The 16561-nt window shown below is 53.1% G+C and overlaps 1 protein-coding gene across 6 annotated transcripts in view; it reads left to right on the forward strand.

Annotated features, from left to right (window-relative positions):
• WSCD2 (WSC domain containing 2) overlaps window positions 1–11899 on the forward strand; it is a 120203-nt gene extending 108304 nt beyond the window's left edge. For all 6 annotated transcript variants that reach the window (XM_025986615.2, XM_025986613.2, XM_072723026.1 and 3 more), the window contains 2 exons: window positions 3423–3623; window positions 9902–11899. In XM_025986615.2, the coding sequence (XP_025842400.1) occupies window positions 3423–3623; window positions 9902–10254 (554 nt within the window). In that variant the 3' untranslated portion in view covers window positions 10255–11899. The remainder of the gene's footprint in view (window positions 1–3422; window positions 3624–9901) is intronic.
• Window positions 11900–16561: the final 4662 nt, after the last annotated feature.

Here is a 16561-nt window from a genome sequence, read left to right on the forward strand (position 1 = left end):
GTCCTCCTCCACCCCACCCCCAGCTTGAAACGATTTCCTCCTCTGTAACAAGCTGGTGTTGGGTGGGTGACCCCCAGGGCCCTCCTAGGTCTGATGGACTGCCTGGCACTTCCTCTGCAACCTTCTCTCCTCGCACCTGAGCAGGCTGCCCCTCCAAGGGACTGCTAAGGGAGGGAGGGAGGGGGGAAGGAGAGGGCATGTCTGGATGGGTGGCTTCTCCCTTCCCGGAGGCCAAGCGTCTGTACCACTTGAGCTCTGCCTGCCGCTTACTCAGAGACGATGGCCCTTTGTAAAACGTGACTTGGGTCTTTGTCCATCTATCTGTGTCTGTCTCTTTCTTGGTCTTGCTGGCTCGTCTCCTGCTTTTTCCTTCCTTGTGCCTCTGATCTTTTTCTCCTTATTTTGTTTCTGTGTCTACTTCTCTCGGGATCCCCTTCTTCTCCTGCCCTGTCCCCCTCCCCATCTCAGGGACCCTGCTGCCCCGAGTGCAGGCTCCAGCTCTGTGGCAGGAGGGGCTGGGTTGACTGCCTGGAGTTGACCAAGGCCCTGCTAGGCTCCTGGGGGCCCTGGATGCCCCAGGACATTGATGAGGCAGCCTCTCGGGCCTGCTGACACAGGAAAGGATTTCTGAGGACGGCCCCCAAATCAACCCCATTACCCCTGGAGGACCACCAGCCTGCAGAGTGTCCATGTGCAGAACGAGGAGCAGGCCGTTCCTGCCCAGTAGACACCAGGGCATGCAGAAATGTGGGGGTTTTGCCCCTGCCCTTTTCCATGCTGGCTTCCTTAGCTGCAAAGTGCACTGACAACTGTCATATGGAGGATGAGGGGGAAGGAGAATGTATATCTTATTCTCCTTGTGGCCCTGAATCCACAAGTTTGTTTCTCCAAAGCCTGGGACTGTTGTCCAGCTCCTGAGAGTTTCTGAGGCTCACGTGGGTGCCCCAGATAAACTGCTAGTTTGATGATCCCTCAAAGTAATGGGATTTAAATTATCCCCCTTGATGCAATGGAGGAGCTGGGTCCTGTTTCAGGAGGAGGGGAGGGGGGCCCCCTGGCAGTGGAGGCCAGCAATTCCGCTCTGGCCCTGTGCTTGCATCCCTGGTCACTGTGTAATCACCTAGATGGCCCTCCCTGGAGGATCCTCCAGCCACCATCCCCAGTTCCACAGGCAGGTGGATCCCATGTGGCTTAAAGGCTTCTTCCTAGACATAGAACTCCTCTCTCTGGGAGGCATTGTTCTAAATCTTCTCCACCTCCCTACTTCTCCAGCAGACCCTACAAACTAACTTCTTAGGTGACCCAAATCTGGAATCTAGAGCAGGTCTTTTCTTATGTGCATTGTTTTTGTATCTTGATAAACACCATGCTAGGCTGACTCCATCACATAACAGAGAGAAATGTGATCTGAGAGCTTGACTTAGACTAGTTTGACCACTCTGCCAGGTTTCTGTTTTTCTTCTCTGAGAACCTGTATGCATTCTTTGTAACCCCCGCATGTGTTTTTCTGTTGCTATGCTCATGGCAAAATGCATTTTGACAAAGATAAAACACAATCCTAGATGGGAAGTTCCTTGTCTGCGTCATGAGGAGCTTTGCCGATGGAATGCATGATTGCATGCCATGAAATTGTATCCCGTGCCACCTTGTGGGTAAACATCTGTGTCCCAGGCTTGTTCTCAAGCTTCCAGACCCCATCCCTCATTGTCGCATGACACGGCATGGTCCATGGGCCTCAAAGGCAGTGGGTTAATATTTCCTTGTGGGCATGAGCCAGGGCTAGACTGGTTCCTGCAGCTTCACTTGGTAAGTGCCAGGATGGAATCTGGGTCTGGAAATGACAGTCCATTCCTGGCTCTTCTACCTTGTGACCCTGGTGGGGTGGGTGTGGGGGGTGCTATACCCGTCTGAAACCTGATCTCCAGGGACAGGAGTAGGTACCATATTGGCCTCATTTTAATCCACCTTAAAAGCCAAAGTGTAGAGCCTCAGAAACCTTTGTACAGGGGTAAGGCGAGAAAAAGTGAGCACGGTGGCTTCTTGGTCCACAGTGTCACCCCAAGACTTGTTCTGGTTAAGCAGCCATTGATCTAAGTCCTCCTAGGTGCCTCACTGACTTTTCAAACAGCCCTGTGAAGTAAAAGCAGCATGGTCCCATTTTATAGAGGAGGAAACTGAGGCCCAAAGAAATAACAGTGAGTTGAAACACAGCCAGCATCTTGAAGGCCCAGTCCCAGAACATTTCTACTTGGCTTTCAAGATGCCATCCAAGTGCCTTAGCTCCTGTGAGAGCGAGAAGCTCAAGAACTCAGTCTCAGGAGCCTGGGTAGCTTGGTTTGAATCTTGGCTCTCTCACTCACTCTGTAACTTGGGCAAAATCTTTGATCTGTGCCTCAGTTTCCTTACCCATAAAATCTCTGAGGATCACTGAAAGCGTGGAGTTGCCTAATTACATAAAAGGCTCAGGCCAGTGTCCAGCACACAACTGGCACCAGAGAAACATTCTGCGGCCACCCACAATTTCTGTCAGTTCCTCAGCTGATGAAATGAAAATCCGATCATGTCCCGCTTTCTTTTGCTTAAATCCTTTTCAGGGCTGCCTAATCTTTGTGGTCTTAGTACTGAACACTCCATCACAACTGCTGAAATCTGATCCAGCTTTACACTCCCTTCTTTCTGCTCTCAGCAGTCACACACATGACATATTTCTTCTGGCCCACCCCAGGACCTTTGCATCTGTTGTTCCCAGCACCCTTTCCTTCGTCTCTGGGGCTAGCAAATTCCTCATCCTTCACAAGTTAGCTTAAGCACCTCTTCCTCCAGGAAACCTTTCTGGATGACTCTGAGCAGATCAGTGATCTTGGCTAGGCTGGCTGGGCTGCTCAGCACCTGCCTGTGGCACCCATGTCTGTTCCACGAGTCACCATCTGGGACCAACAGCCTTCTAGCGCATGTCCTTCTCACAGTGATGGCAGGCGCACACAAGAACAAACATGATGCACCTTGGGTCTTTAATAGAGACCCGCTTCTGTCCTCATTCCACTGGCCAAAGTGAGTCATGCAGCCATGCCCAGGGGTGTAGATTCCGTGCAAAGAGGACTCCTCCAGTGCATCACTGTCAGGCGCCTCTTGGGGCACCTGAGCAAGAAATCTATGCCTCTTCTGCAGCACTAGGGGTTTGTTATGTTCATTTATGTCATGATCTGCATAATCTGGCTCCCAAAGACAGCAAGAGCCGTGGATATTCTTGCAGATTTTTATCCCCACCTCTCAGCACAGTGCCTGGCGCACAGTAGGTGCTCCGCACATCTGGGGGGAAATGCATAAACGTGGGAGGATTCCTGGGTGGCCCAGGGGAGTGCCCTGGACTCCTGACCTCCTTGCACTGACAGTCCCGTACCCCTCCCCCCCACTTTGGGAAGGCTTCAAAGGCGAGCGGGACCACTGGCGCAGCGGCAGGACCATCTGCATCAAGACGCACGAGAGCGGCCAGAAGGAGATTGAGGCCTTCGATGCGGCCATCCTGCTCATCCGTAACCCCTACAAGGCACTCATGGCAGAGTTCAACCGCAAGTACGGCGGCCACGTGGGCTTTGCGGCTCATGCCCACTGGAAGGGCAAAGGTAGGGGGAGGGGTGGGCCCGGGTGTGGGGGAGGTGGGAGAGCAGCCAGTGCTGTCTGCTGCCAGGGATCCAGAAGGGCCCCCTGCCGTGGTGCGCCACCCCACAAGCTGCACCTGCTGGGATGCCATAGCGCAGCCATCCAGGGCATGGGCTCAAGGGCAAGACTCTCTGGGTTCAAACTCCAGCTCCACCACTACCTTCCTGAACTTAAGCTTGTCCCATCTATAAAACGGGAGCCATAATTGTGAGAATTTTTAACCCTTTACAAACAAATCCAGTAAATGTGACTCCTTATGGAGATGGAGACCCTCACATAATTGATATGGGATGAATGGAAACAGTTTCTAGAGCCCTCTCCTGAGAATCAGGAGACCTGAATCCAGCCCACGGTCAGGGGCTGATGGCCAGGTCACTCAGGAGCTCCTAAGAACTCGCAGAGCATCATTTCCATGAACCCATCCCTAACAACTCTGGGATGTGAGGTTCAGTGACTTGTGCTAGGTTCCACACCTGGGAAGTGACAGTGTTGGCTAACAAGCTGCATTTTTTTTTTTTTTAAGCAGCGAATCTTATACAATTGGGGTTTGAGACTCATTTCCAACACTTAGTAGATGACAGCCTTGGGGATGAATGTCTCACTCCAGAGTGGTGGCCCATGATAATGGTGAGAGCTCTGGAGTCAGACCCAACTTCTATCAGCTTGAGTATCTTTTACCCCTCTGGCTCTCAGAACCCCATATCTATTATCATCCACATCTCCACCACTGTAATGAGAGTTTTTAAACCCCATAATGAACCTTGTTTTATAGATGGGACAAGCTAGATTCAGGGAGGTGAAGAGGCTTTTCCAAAAGGAGGTGGTGGACCTGGGGTTTGTCCCCAGACAGTCTTGCTCCTGCCCTTAACCACAGCCCTATGATAATGGATCGGACAAAATGTTGATGGATCAGTAAGATCACCCAGTCCCATAAGTGCTCTGTACATGTGAGCTCTCTTCACCTTAGCCTCCGGGAGCCAGGCTGCTACAGGCTCAGCCTTGAGGGGTGCTTTCCACTTTACCCCTCCTAAAGCTGCTTTGAAGCCCCGGCCCCACCCCAGAGAGGTCTGGAGCTTGGCAGCATGGTGTTATGCAGCAGTCCAGTACTTAATGACCTCATTCATCACAACCCTTGGGCCTCTTTGGCCAGCTGTGCCCTGGGCTCCTAGTTCAGTCAAGGGGGTCCTCTGTTCCTCCCCTTGCTTTACTCCCCCTCTCAGAGGGTGGAAGCTTAGGTGGTGACATTTATTCCCAGAAGATTTGTAGTTGAAAATGACCACTGCTCAGGGCCAGGCTGAGAAGTCTACAGGTGCATGTGGCAGAGGCCTGCCCAGAGCAGAGACTTCTCTGGCCTAGTTGGAAAGGACCTGGGGGTGACCAACTGCAGTGGTCCTCAGTCCCAACTACGTATCAGCATCCCCAGAGGGGTGTGGGGAAATCCTACCGCACCAGGACCATTGGTGCAGTGGAACCTGGGCATCGGTATTTTTCTAAAGCTCCTCACTGCTTCTAGGGTGCAGGTAGGACCAAGAACCACTGATTAATCCTCTATGGATTAATAGGGAAAGTCAGGCCCAGAGAGAGGCAGGGAACCTTCCCAGGTCATTTGGGCACATGGTGGCAGGAGTAGAATCTGGCTCTCTGCCTCCCAGACCTCCTGCTGCCCCCAGAGAAAAGGGAAGGGAAATCACTTGGGAAGCTCCTAGCACTGTGCATTCATGAGGACATTTAAACCTTCTAAGTCCCTGGGGAGGTGAGAAAGGGTGCCAGTCCTGGTGGCATTCCATTGCACAGGTGAGAAAACCATCCCAGGAAGGGAGCAATTATGTGGCTAAGCTGCCCCCCTGCCCCCACCCTCGGCCAGGCTTCACCCAACTGGGATTGAACCCAGACATTAGCTACCAGGCTGTCTCTTAGCTTGGGGATGTCCCTGACTTTGTGATGAATTCACAGCTTCTCTCCTGGCTTAGCATCTGGTCTCAGGTTCAGGTGGTTCTAATCACCAGGAGCCACCTTGCCTCTTTTTCCTTACTCAAGGCAGCTGGGAGCTTTAAAATCAAAGATCAGGAAGGTGTTGGGACAGGCTGTACCATGAGGCTGCAGGGGACGGGAGAGAGGAGGTTCCAGCACCTGCATCTCCTAGCAGGGGCCCCGGGGGCCCCACAGTAGTATGGGATGGGGAGCCTTCTCCCTGCATCCCCTCCCAGGACTGACCCAGGTCTGAAGGGCCCCCTGGGAGCCTTCCCCCAAAAATCCATTTCTCTGTTTGCCCTGTAGACACTGGAGTTTGAGCCCCTTGCTTTAGATTGCCCGCACCAGCCACGGCCACAGCAGTATCACTTGGGAACTGGTTAGAAATGCAAATCCTCTGGCCGTACCCCAGACCCTGCAGAAACTCTGGGAGGGCGGCCGGGCCATCTGCGTTTTACCAATCCCTCCAGATGTTTCTGATGCATGCTCCAGTTTAAGAACCACTGCTTTCAACCCCTGCTGCTTGCACGGCTCACAGAGCGGGGCCTGTGTAGCAGTGGCTTCCACATCAGCTGGAAGATTTTTTAGAAAAGCACATCTCTGCCCTCGGGCTCTCTGAACAGGAATCTGCATTTGAACAAGATTCCCAGAGAAGCGAAGCCTCATGTGCGCTTTGCCTTAGTGTGTGAAGGTCACCCCCTAAAAAGCAGAGTTCCCCTAGCAGTTGAGTGCCTCCACCCCCACCCCCACCTGTGCCCTCTTTCCATTTAGAGCTGGGGCACGGCTCTTGTAACCTTCCCCTCCCCCCATTTTTGGTTCTATAACGTTAATTTTACAATCTCCCTGGAGTGGGGCCAAAGCAAAGTTTTATGTGATCTGATTACACAAGGTGAATTGTCCTGGATCTGTTTAATGAAACAGACGGTGTTTAATGATTCCGTGGGGAATTAAGCGCAGTTAAGCTATTAATCAGGCCCTGGTTCCTCTGGACAAGAAGAGGGAGCATGAAGACTGGGGGGTGCCCTGCTGGGCGCACCTGTGTGACCCTTCCGGTGGAACCAGTGCCCGTGCTCCGTGGTCTGTGGCTTGGCTTCTTTATGACCCAGTTTGAAGGCAGCGATCAATGACCAGGAATCCTGTGCTAATCAGGACTTCTGAGGGTTTCTTTTTTTTTTTTCCTTCTTTTCCACGAAGTTCAGGAGCTTCCAGGGAGGGATTGGTGGGGTAGGTGAACAGCTGCTGCCAAAGCAGCCTGGGGAGCTCTGATCCCAGTGATAATGGGGTAGGGTTGGGTTTGGTGGGGATGGGCATCTTTGTGACACCAGGGTGCCACCATCAGGAATCCTAGTGACAGCAGCTGGCATTTAGTGAGCACCACCTGGGTCCCAGGGGCCCCCTGCCGCAGTCCTTGCCCCTCTGCTTCCGTTCTATCTGCATGGCCAGGATGCAGGTCTTAGCACATTTTGCCAATGGATAAACTGAGTCTCGAGACGGACTGGAGTTCCCAAGCTGCCACAGCTAACGGAGACAGGAAGGGGGTTGTGAATGCGGCTAGTCTATACCTACCCTCTATAGGACCCAAAGTCAGCCATGAACAGATCCTGAGTCATAGACTAACACCCAAAGCGAGCAGTGCTCGACTAGGAGCTGGAGCTGATCGGAACAGGAGCTTTGGAAGGGCTTGCCAGGAGGCAGGAGCCAGGCTCAGTCTGGATAAACTGGGTTGGAATCCTGTCTTGGGTAAGCACAGTGTGGCCTGGAACAACTGGCTTCAGGTCTCCCAGCCTCCTTTATCCATACCCCGCTCCCCACCCCCCACCCCCCACCGCCCAGTGTGTAAAACTGCTGGTAATCCCCACTCTCCAAGCTTCTTGGGAGCACAGTTCCTGCTTGGGAGCAGAAAATGTGAAGTGACTCAGGCACCGTACACTCCCATCCCAGGGTGGTGTGCAGTCAGCAAGGGGGCTGTGCCCTCTGCAGCCATCTGCACCCAAGGCTAGGGCTACCCTCTGTAGGACCCTGACTGCCATGCAGACGGGCCCTTCCTTTTCCCTTATGACCTCCAAGCTGCAACCCTCACCCCTCCAGCAAATACCTGAGGTTGGTCAGAAATGGCCAAGCTTAAAAATCCAATCCGTGTGCTACCAGGCGACTCAGTACCGCCTTCATCCGCCTGGGCTTCTGCTAGAAAGGCAACAGGTGTCCTGAGCCATCAGGAATGCGGTGAGGTGACACAGATTCTGAAAAAAAAATTACAACAGAACATATACATGCTATATGTTCTTCTAATCACTCAGATACATCTGGTCTTAACCCATTACAACAGTGTGGGCCCAATTAGCCAGATACCATTGTAAATCATCTACCGTAAGCATGAAGGATCTCCTTGTCACCCACATCAATGTTTCGCAAGGAGCAGTGGTGTTCTGGGGGCGCACAGGGAAGCAGGAGCCTCGCCACAGGGTCTGATGTGTTCTGCAAAGAAAGAGGAGCCCTTTATCATGTCACAGTTTGGCGGTGGGGAATTCCAATTTAGTTCAACCACCATTTATTGAGCCCCTGCTGGGGGTAAAACAGTGGGATGTAGGGGGGTGAGGCTGCTGCTGCCAGGAAAAGATCAGGACCTGGAATCAGGTCTGATCTGGATGCTGCTGCCTGGCTGTGTGACCTTGGGCCAGTCACCTCACCTCTCTGAGCCTCCCATTTCCTCACTGGTAATATAGGGTCAACAGCAGCCCTTTCCTTTCAGGGTAGTCTTTAGAATTAGAGATCTTGGGTACCCATCACCCAGCAAAGGAGGGGACCCCCAATTAGAGATCTTGGGCACCCATCACCCAGCAAAGGAGGAGTCACCCAGCTTGGGAGACTCACAGAGCCTCCTTCAATAAGCACATCCCTCTAGACCGTGCAGGGTGGGGTTGCTTCTGTGAGAAGCAGTGGGTCTGGCTTCAGGATTTCAGAACACCTGCCCTGTGACTGTCCAGCGGGGGCTCAGAATCCCTTTCTCCCTTCCCGTCGTCATCAGTGATCACCCCACCTCCCCATCCACTGCAGCTCCCCAGCTCCCTGTTCTGTCCATTTCAGCAGCTCCAGGGCTGGCTGGTGTCTCTTTGAGGTTCTCTCTCGGGTTCCCTAAGGAATCACCCACATTCTTTTGTAGCCTGCCTTTCAAGTCAGAGCATCCCAACACACCTTCTCAATGTTGGTGATGATTCCCCTGCCAGTTTACCATGGTAAGGTAATAAACTGCAAAAATATAAATCCACGCGATAAAAAGTAGAACAGTAAGGCAAAGATGACGATCTAGATAATCCGACCTAAACTGTACCCCCAGCCCAGTATACTGGAGAGACCTTCAACAGACATGAGGGGGCTTAGAGGGGGAACGCTGAAGCCCAAAGATTGGCCTCCTGCCTGAGTCTGGGAAAACGATGTCCTGTCTCAGAACAGAGTAATGGCAGGAATAACAATTGGCAACGTTTGCTGAGCCCCTACTCAGCAAACCCCTACAGGGTGCCATGCTAAAACCCTTATAGGATTTTGTTTGTTCCTGGGCAAGTCACTATTTTTTCAATTTAAATTCAAGTTAGCACAGTATATTATTCGTTTCAGGGTAGAATTTAATGAGCCATCAGTTGCATATGACTTATATCAGGTACGTGCATTTAATGCCCATCGCTCAGTTACCCCGTCCCCCCACCCAAACCTCCTGTGCTTTTATCCACTTCTCTATACAAATGTCCTATTACCATCCTGTGCATAGATCCCATTACCAAGCAGAATAACTATTACTGCACAGAGTAGCTTGATAGTCTGAACCCAGACTGCTCAGTTTCTAATCCTGGCTCTGTCCCTGAGTAGCTGTGTGACCTGGAGCAAATTACTTGACCTCTCTGTGCCTCACTTTTTCTGTTAAGTGAAGAAAATGATGATACAGGTCATGAGAAGTGAATTACTAGGTTAGTATTACTATTACTTGGTTAATATAAATGTATATAAAAATACAGTAATATGCATTTTTGGAGAAGTCTGGGCCATGCATGCAGTAAGCACCCGACAAGTGTTAACTGTTCTCCCTGAAGAGAAGGAAAGGCTCAGAATGTTCCGGATAGAAGCAGCAGCCAGGAGGTGGGGAGGAATCGGGCCAGGCCAGGGCCTCGAAGGAGTGAAGGTTGTTGCCAGTCACTGACTTCCTGTGTGCCCACCACCATCTGACCCTGGCCCCTTGAGTGCCTCCCCTCTCTGACTGGGCCCTGCCTCTTCTCTGCAGAGTGGCCTGAGTTTGTGAGGAACTATGCCCCGTGGTGGGCCACGCACACGCTGGACTGGCTCAGGTTCGGTAAGAAGGTGCTGGTGGTTCACTTTGAGGACCTGAAGCAGGACCTGTTCGTGCAGCTGGGCCGCATGGTCAGCCTGCTGGGCGTGGCCGTCAGGGAGGACCGGCTGCTGTGCGTGGAGAGCCAGAAGGACGGCAACTTCAAGCGCTCGGGCCTCCGCAAGCTCGAGTACGACCCCTACACGGCCGACATGCAGAAGGTCATCTCTGCCTACATCAAGGTGGTGGACGCGGCCCTCAAGGGGAGGAACCTGACGGGCGTCCCTGATGACTACTACCCCAGATGATGCGTCGGCGGGGGGGGGGCGGTGGGGAGGGGCCGGGGACCCCCACCCCTCTGTCCTCTCCACTTTGAGGACAGTCCCCCAGCTGCTGTGGGCCTTCAGTGAGTTTCCTGCATGACAGAGGAAGCTCCAGGGAAGAGACTGCCTGCCTGGGCTCTCCCCACCCCACTCACGGCCCCCCTTGGAGATGGAGGGGGCCGCTGCTTTGGGGTGTTGCAACCACATGGACCCTTCTCTCTCCCGTGTCCCTACCCACCCCCGCCCTGTGGGAGGGAGGGCTCATGGCATCCCCAAGACCAGGCAGCCCCACTGCTGGGGTCGAGGATCTTGATTCGAGAGCTAGGGGGACTGTTGCAGAAGGAAATGGACCCTGTGTCCCCTCCTGGGCTGAGCGTCCACAGCCTGCCCTTCTCTCCTCTGCCCTGGGGAGGCACTGGCACCAACGTGGACTCAGGACACTTCTGTCTGAAGAAAGGCTTCTGACGTTCTGGGTGGGGTGCGGAGGCACTGGTGCTCCCAGTATGCTAACTGGCACCACCATGGGTCACACCGCTCCTGAGAAACCATCTGGTTGCCTGACCACCTCGAGGGCCAGAATTCTGTGCTCTTCTTCCCCCGTTGCAGCCATGAGGGGACCTTGGCATCTTCGATCCCACTTCCAGGGGTTCCTCAAGCCCCAACGGTTAACTCCAGGATGGCCAGCCACATGCCAAATCCTAAGATTGACAGCCCCAGTGACCTCTCTCCATGGTGGGGCCCGATGCATTGATCTTACACTGCCCTCTGACCCCTACCAATGGGTCCTTTGCTATCCGGGTGAGAGAGAAGGGGTGCTCCACATCAGGTTGGACCATGACCAAAAGAGACCCCCACTACCTTCCTGGACCATTCCCTTGGTCATAGTCCAGTGGGGCCAGCTTCCCTTGGGATGGTTCTTTAAGGAAGAGAATGGTTCTTCCATTTCTACACAAACCCTGCTCCCTTGGTGGTAAGACCTCAAACCAAAGGATTCTCAAGGACCTTGGTCGCTAATCCTCTGTCTTAGAAAGCACTTATTGGGGATCACATCTTTGCCCACCCCACCCCCACCTTGGATACCAGTGGCTTCGCATCCGGCCCACACCTGCACCTTTGCCACCATGTAGATGCAAAAGCCATAGGTCACAGATCTTTGCTATTCTGTCTGGAGCAGCCCCCCAGTAGGCTTGGGGTGCAGGTAAACGCTCATTTCCAAATACCCAAGAGACTACGGAGAAGGCGAGTGTAAAGAGATATATTTTTTTAAGAGGAATATAACTAGTACATTCTGCCCTTTGGCGCCTGGCCACGCAGAGGGAAGGGCTTAGGGCCTGGGCCTGTGGCTCTCTTCCCTGATCCCCTCAGCTGTGGGATTTAGGCCACCCCCAGGGCCCAGCCAGGGGCTGCTGAATGTATTTTGTACCATGTTTCTTTCCCCCCAGGCTAATTTCTAGTCTTTTGAGAAGCAGTACAGGGCGTGGCCTCCCCTCCCACTTCGAGGTCCGTCCCCCCCGAGACTCCAGGTCCACCACCTGGGCCAGTTCTGTTGGTGGTCACCTCAGGCCACAGGCCTCTGTCTGAAGATTCCTCAGGTCAACACCATCATTAAAAAGAGACTTTGTTTATTCTAGCACATGGTAGAGCGTTGTGTGAGTGTAAGAGAATTGCTCTGGGGGGAGGTGGTTGTGTTTGTGTCTGGGAAGTACAACGTGCCTGTGTGTGTGAAACTATGCTCACCCGCCCTCCTATGTCTCGAGACGGTGTCCCCCGTGTGGATGTGATGACTGCCCCAGTTCTAAGGGGTTGTGTGGGCTCCTGTGTGTGGAATTGTGCACTTGTAGAGGAGGAAAGGGCTTGAGCCCCGTGCCAGGGAAGGTGCCTGTTGTGGAGGGATGTCTCCTGCCTATGCCTTGTCCTTGGCAAGTGTGCGTCTGTGCGGGGGTGTGGTGTAAACGCCCCCTGTGTGGGTGTGTGCGTGTATGGAGGGGGTTCCCTTCTGTGTGCGTGTGCAAGGGACATCCCTAGGTGTGGGGCGCTGTGCATTTGTATGTGCAGAAGGGAAGCCAGTAAGCGCACGAGGGAGCAGAAGAGAAGGCTTCTTTGTCTCCCGGGAGGGACCAGCGTTTCCATACTGCCTTATGGACAGAAAGGGGGAGGAAGGGGAGAAGCCAAGTGCAGACAGGCAGAGGAAGGGGAGGGAGAGACTTCTCCCCATCATGGGGGATTGCTCAGGATGGGTGGGTGAGGACACCTCCCCACCCCCCGCACCCCAGTCGGGTTCTCTGAAGTAGGAAGGGCGAAAGAAGAGCTCAGAAAGCGGGAAGAGCAGGAGGCTGCTCCAGGACCAAGGGCAGGGTCTTTCTCTTCTGGGATTTTGTGTTGGCTTTAGGAATCTAGGAGGTCTCACCAGTCCCTGGCCAAAGTCTCAAGCCAAGTCTGACCTGGTCACAGATGGAGCCTCAACCCTGGAGTCTTGATCCTGGGTGACAGTGGAGCCCTAATTCTAAACACCTGCTGATCCATGATCCTGGTCTCCTACAGATTCCCACATCGATTCCATCCCCACATCTAACCTCGGCCCCACCCGTACCAAGTCTTGACCCAAGTCACTGATGGCACTCCAGCCTGGGTCGTAGGCTAAACTCAGACCTGCCCCCAAACAAATGTTGATCCTGTGTGTGGACTGTGCCTGAATCTGCCACAGCTCTGATTCTGGTTGGAAACTGAGCCCCAGTCCTGGCCCTGGAGGAGTCTTTTCCTTGACCTCTGGGCCCTCATCTGACCTTAGATTGAGCCTTGTCTCTGGTCTCAAGTTGAGCCCTAAAGCCCTATGCCAATTTCTTTTACCTTTTCCATGATCTCTTCCTCCCTGACCAGAGCGAGGGAAGCCAGGGCACATCCAGCCCCACACTCCCTAGACACTGCTGCTCAGATCTCACGGATCCTGTGCCGCGTCCTTCTCCCCGTCACAGATGATGGTGGGGAGGAAGGGAGAGATAAGCCCTTTAGGCTGAGGGTAGGGGTGGGGTATGGCAAGATGGACAGTTTAGCAACCTCTTCTCTGCCCATCTTTACCGCACTTCAACCGTCTCAAATCACACCTGTGTTGCAGGCCCAGAAGGAACCAAGGTAGCATCCCCTCATTCCTTCAGCAAATACTGGGCGTCTACTATGTACTCGGCACTATTCTAGCTTCTAGAGACTTAAAGAGGAACACAACAGACAAAAATCCCTGTTTCTGCACAGTTGATGCTTTACCAAGTGCTGAGTATATACCCGTAAGTGGTCAGAAAGCTTCTGAGGATGAGAGGGCAGGGGCCCACGGTGGGTCCTGGCCGACCCCGGGAGGTTGTCAGCAACCCCAACAGACAGGAGCGTGGCCCACCGATGCCCAAGATTAGCCGGAACTGGCCCGAGCCCCACCGAGGTCACGGCAGAACCGGGCCAGTCAGGGACTTCTCCAGAAAGTCTCTCTGCATGCAGAGGGACAGCACCTGTGCATCTGCAGAGGAGGGAAAGCTGGGGAACAGTGGTCGCCCGGTGCAGGGCATGGTACCTGGCGGGCAGCTGGGACACCTGGCTCATCCTGCTGTCGTCCCTAGAGGGGAACAGGCCGTGCTGGGCATTTGCTGAAGGCTGGGATTGTTCTGGTAATCGGGGGAGACTGCCACAGACATGTCCCTGGTGGACAGTGTGGGAGGGGGAGAAGGATAGGAAGGCAGAGGAGTTGCCAGGGGGCACGTCCCAAGGGGACCCATCTCCTAGGAGCCAAGACCCCTTTTCTCTTGCTTTGGTTCTTCCCCATTTTTCTTCATATGCCTCCCAGGTTGCATCTCCCTCTTTCTGCTTTTATTTCCTCCAGCTGCTCATTAAACCTCTTCTCTCTTGTCCTCACCCCCCTCATCCCCCCTATTCATCTTTCTCTCTTTCTTGATTTCTGCTGTCTGTGCCAGCATCTCTCCATCTCTTCATCTCTGTCTCTCTGCCTGTCTCTTGCTCGCTCCCTACCACCTCTCCTCCCCACCCCTGTTTGTCCTCTCTTGCCTCCTCCTCCTCTTCCCGGAGAGTGGGGGCGACTCTGCGGGATGCAGACTCAGGGAGACAAATGCTACCCAGGCCGGTAACCAAGGAAGTGGTTTCCTTAGCAACCGAACTGCAGGCACGTGCTCCACTGCCCTGTCCCTTAGCTGTTCCAGTAAGTCCTCAGAGGGGGAAGGGGGCGCCAAGCCTGGAGACAGGAGTCTGTAAAGACACTGCTGTAGTGACCCTGAGAGGGGACTGTGGCCAGAGACTGGCTCAGTGCCTGCCATTTTGGGGACACTCAAAAATAGGAGGGGTGGGGACAGAGAGAAGCATGTAGAGGAATCCGCAGGACTGGGTGACGGACTGGATGTGGGGGGGAGGGAGGCCACCAAGGCTCTGCCTGTGTAGCTGGGGGGGTGGGGAGGGTGACAGATGGAGAACTGGAGCTGAGGAGCAGGTGAGGGCGGAGAGAAGATGGCAAGCTGACACAGCTCCCTGTCCCCAAGCCTTCCCCGTCTAGTTGGGGTGAGACTGGGGGAGGGAAGGTGAAGACAGACACAGAAATATCTCATGCAATTGTCCCTGTACATTGGCAACAAGGAACAGAGAAGGTCAGTAAACTGCTCGGGTGACACAAAAATTGGGTGGCAACACGTAGATTCGAACCTGGGCACGATCCAGAGCCTGTCCGGAAAGTGGAAGACGGAGAGGCTAGAATATGGAAAGAAAGGCAGAGAAAGAGACAGAGAGACAGCAACAGAAGAACAGAGAGAGATTTAAATCACTGATTTGCCACTTTTTCCCCTACCAGGAAAACAAAAATATGTTCCATTTTTGAGAATTGAGGACGGGGAGGGAGTAGACAACAGTGCCCAGCAGAAGGATCGTGGTTGTAGCTATAAATAACTGTCCCCAAAGAAAACACCTGTCAAGATGCATTCCCTTCCTGGGAGAGAAATTGTGTCCCTGGTCCAGGTTGATATTTCAGTGACTTGGGGGGAGGGGGAGGAGGGGAGTGACAGGGGCAAAGGGCAGAAAGTTGATCAATGTAACATGGAAACCTCGCTCAGCTTTTCCCCAAATGCAATAAAACGTGCAGGCGAGGAGAGCTATAAATCTGGATGATAATATCCGTCCTCGCAAAAGCAACATGTTTATTTATCATGTTTGCACGTTTACTATTTCCCCTCAAATTTACAGTCTGCAATCTGCCGGCGTGCAGGAGGAGAAACATGGAAATGAGAACTAGCAGAACATTGAGGAGGAAGAAATGATAAACTATTTATCCCCCGACTCCACCCCCACGCCCTGGCACCTTAAATCCAATTTCAAACAAAGGTGGGGACTGATTGGAAGGGGCCTGCACATCTCTGCTCTGGGCCTCTGCCGGCTAATTGAAATGAACAGTCCTCACGGAATGGGATGATTTTTGTGTCTTCTGGAGTCATTTGCCAAACAATTACAGGGAACAGTCAACCACAAGTGAGAGGGTCCATTTCAATGGGGACCAAACTGGGATCCTCTGTGCTTGCCGGGAGGCAAAGGTGTGTTTATGGTTGTCTTACTGATGACCACTGGCCCAGGTCTGGGCATCACTACAGCAGAAGCGTGCAAAAGATTGCTGGTATCACCCACGCATCCCAGCTCTTTGCGCATTATGATCTCGGTGACCCCTAGAACTGGCTCAGGACCTGGCACATAGCAGGTGCTAAGCAAATGTATGTGGATTTTTCTGAATATGTGGATTCAGGAATACTAAAGGATATTTAGAAAAGCCACAAGTCATCAGCCAACACAGACCCAAGTTACTATTCCCCTTGTTGCCCTGAATTTTATCTGCAGTAATACTGAATTAATTACTGACTGCCCCCCTCCCTTTTCTTGCATCCCCAAAGCCAATAATGCAGCACAGCCCACTCATACTGGCTCTTGAGAAGCAGTTATGTGCATCTCTTCTCGAATTCACATTCAGTGATGCTGTGCCGATCGCCTGATAGGCTGTGGTGAGAATATTTACACCATGGAAATTGGCAAATCAGGCAGATTTGTCTTTCATGGGGGATGGGGGATAGCCAGTCAAGCATTTACCAGCACGCTGCTGCCCAAAGCACACAGGCACAGGCTGTGCTAGTGCTTGTCTTGTATTCATACCACACCCTCCTCCTGGAAAGGCTTTTATCTGGTTAATGTCTTCCCCTCCCTAGGACTTGGCTCAGGCTCTTCCTCTTCCAGGCGCCTCCCTGGATTATGAAGACCACATTCAGTAACT

The sequence above is a fragment of the Vulpes vulpes genome, chromosome 10 (genome assembly GCF_048418805.1).
Source record: "Vulpes vulpes isolate BD-2025 chromosome 10, VulVul3, whole genome shotgun sequence".
Classification (NCBI taxonomy): domain Eukaryota; kingdom Metazoa; phylum Chordata; class Mammalia; order Carnivora; family Canidae; genus Vulpes; species Vulpes vulpes.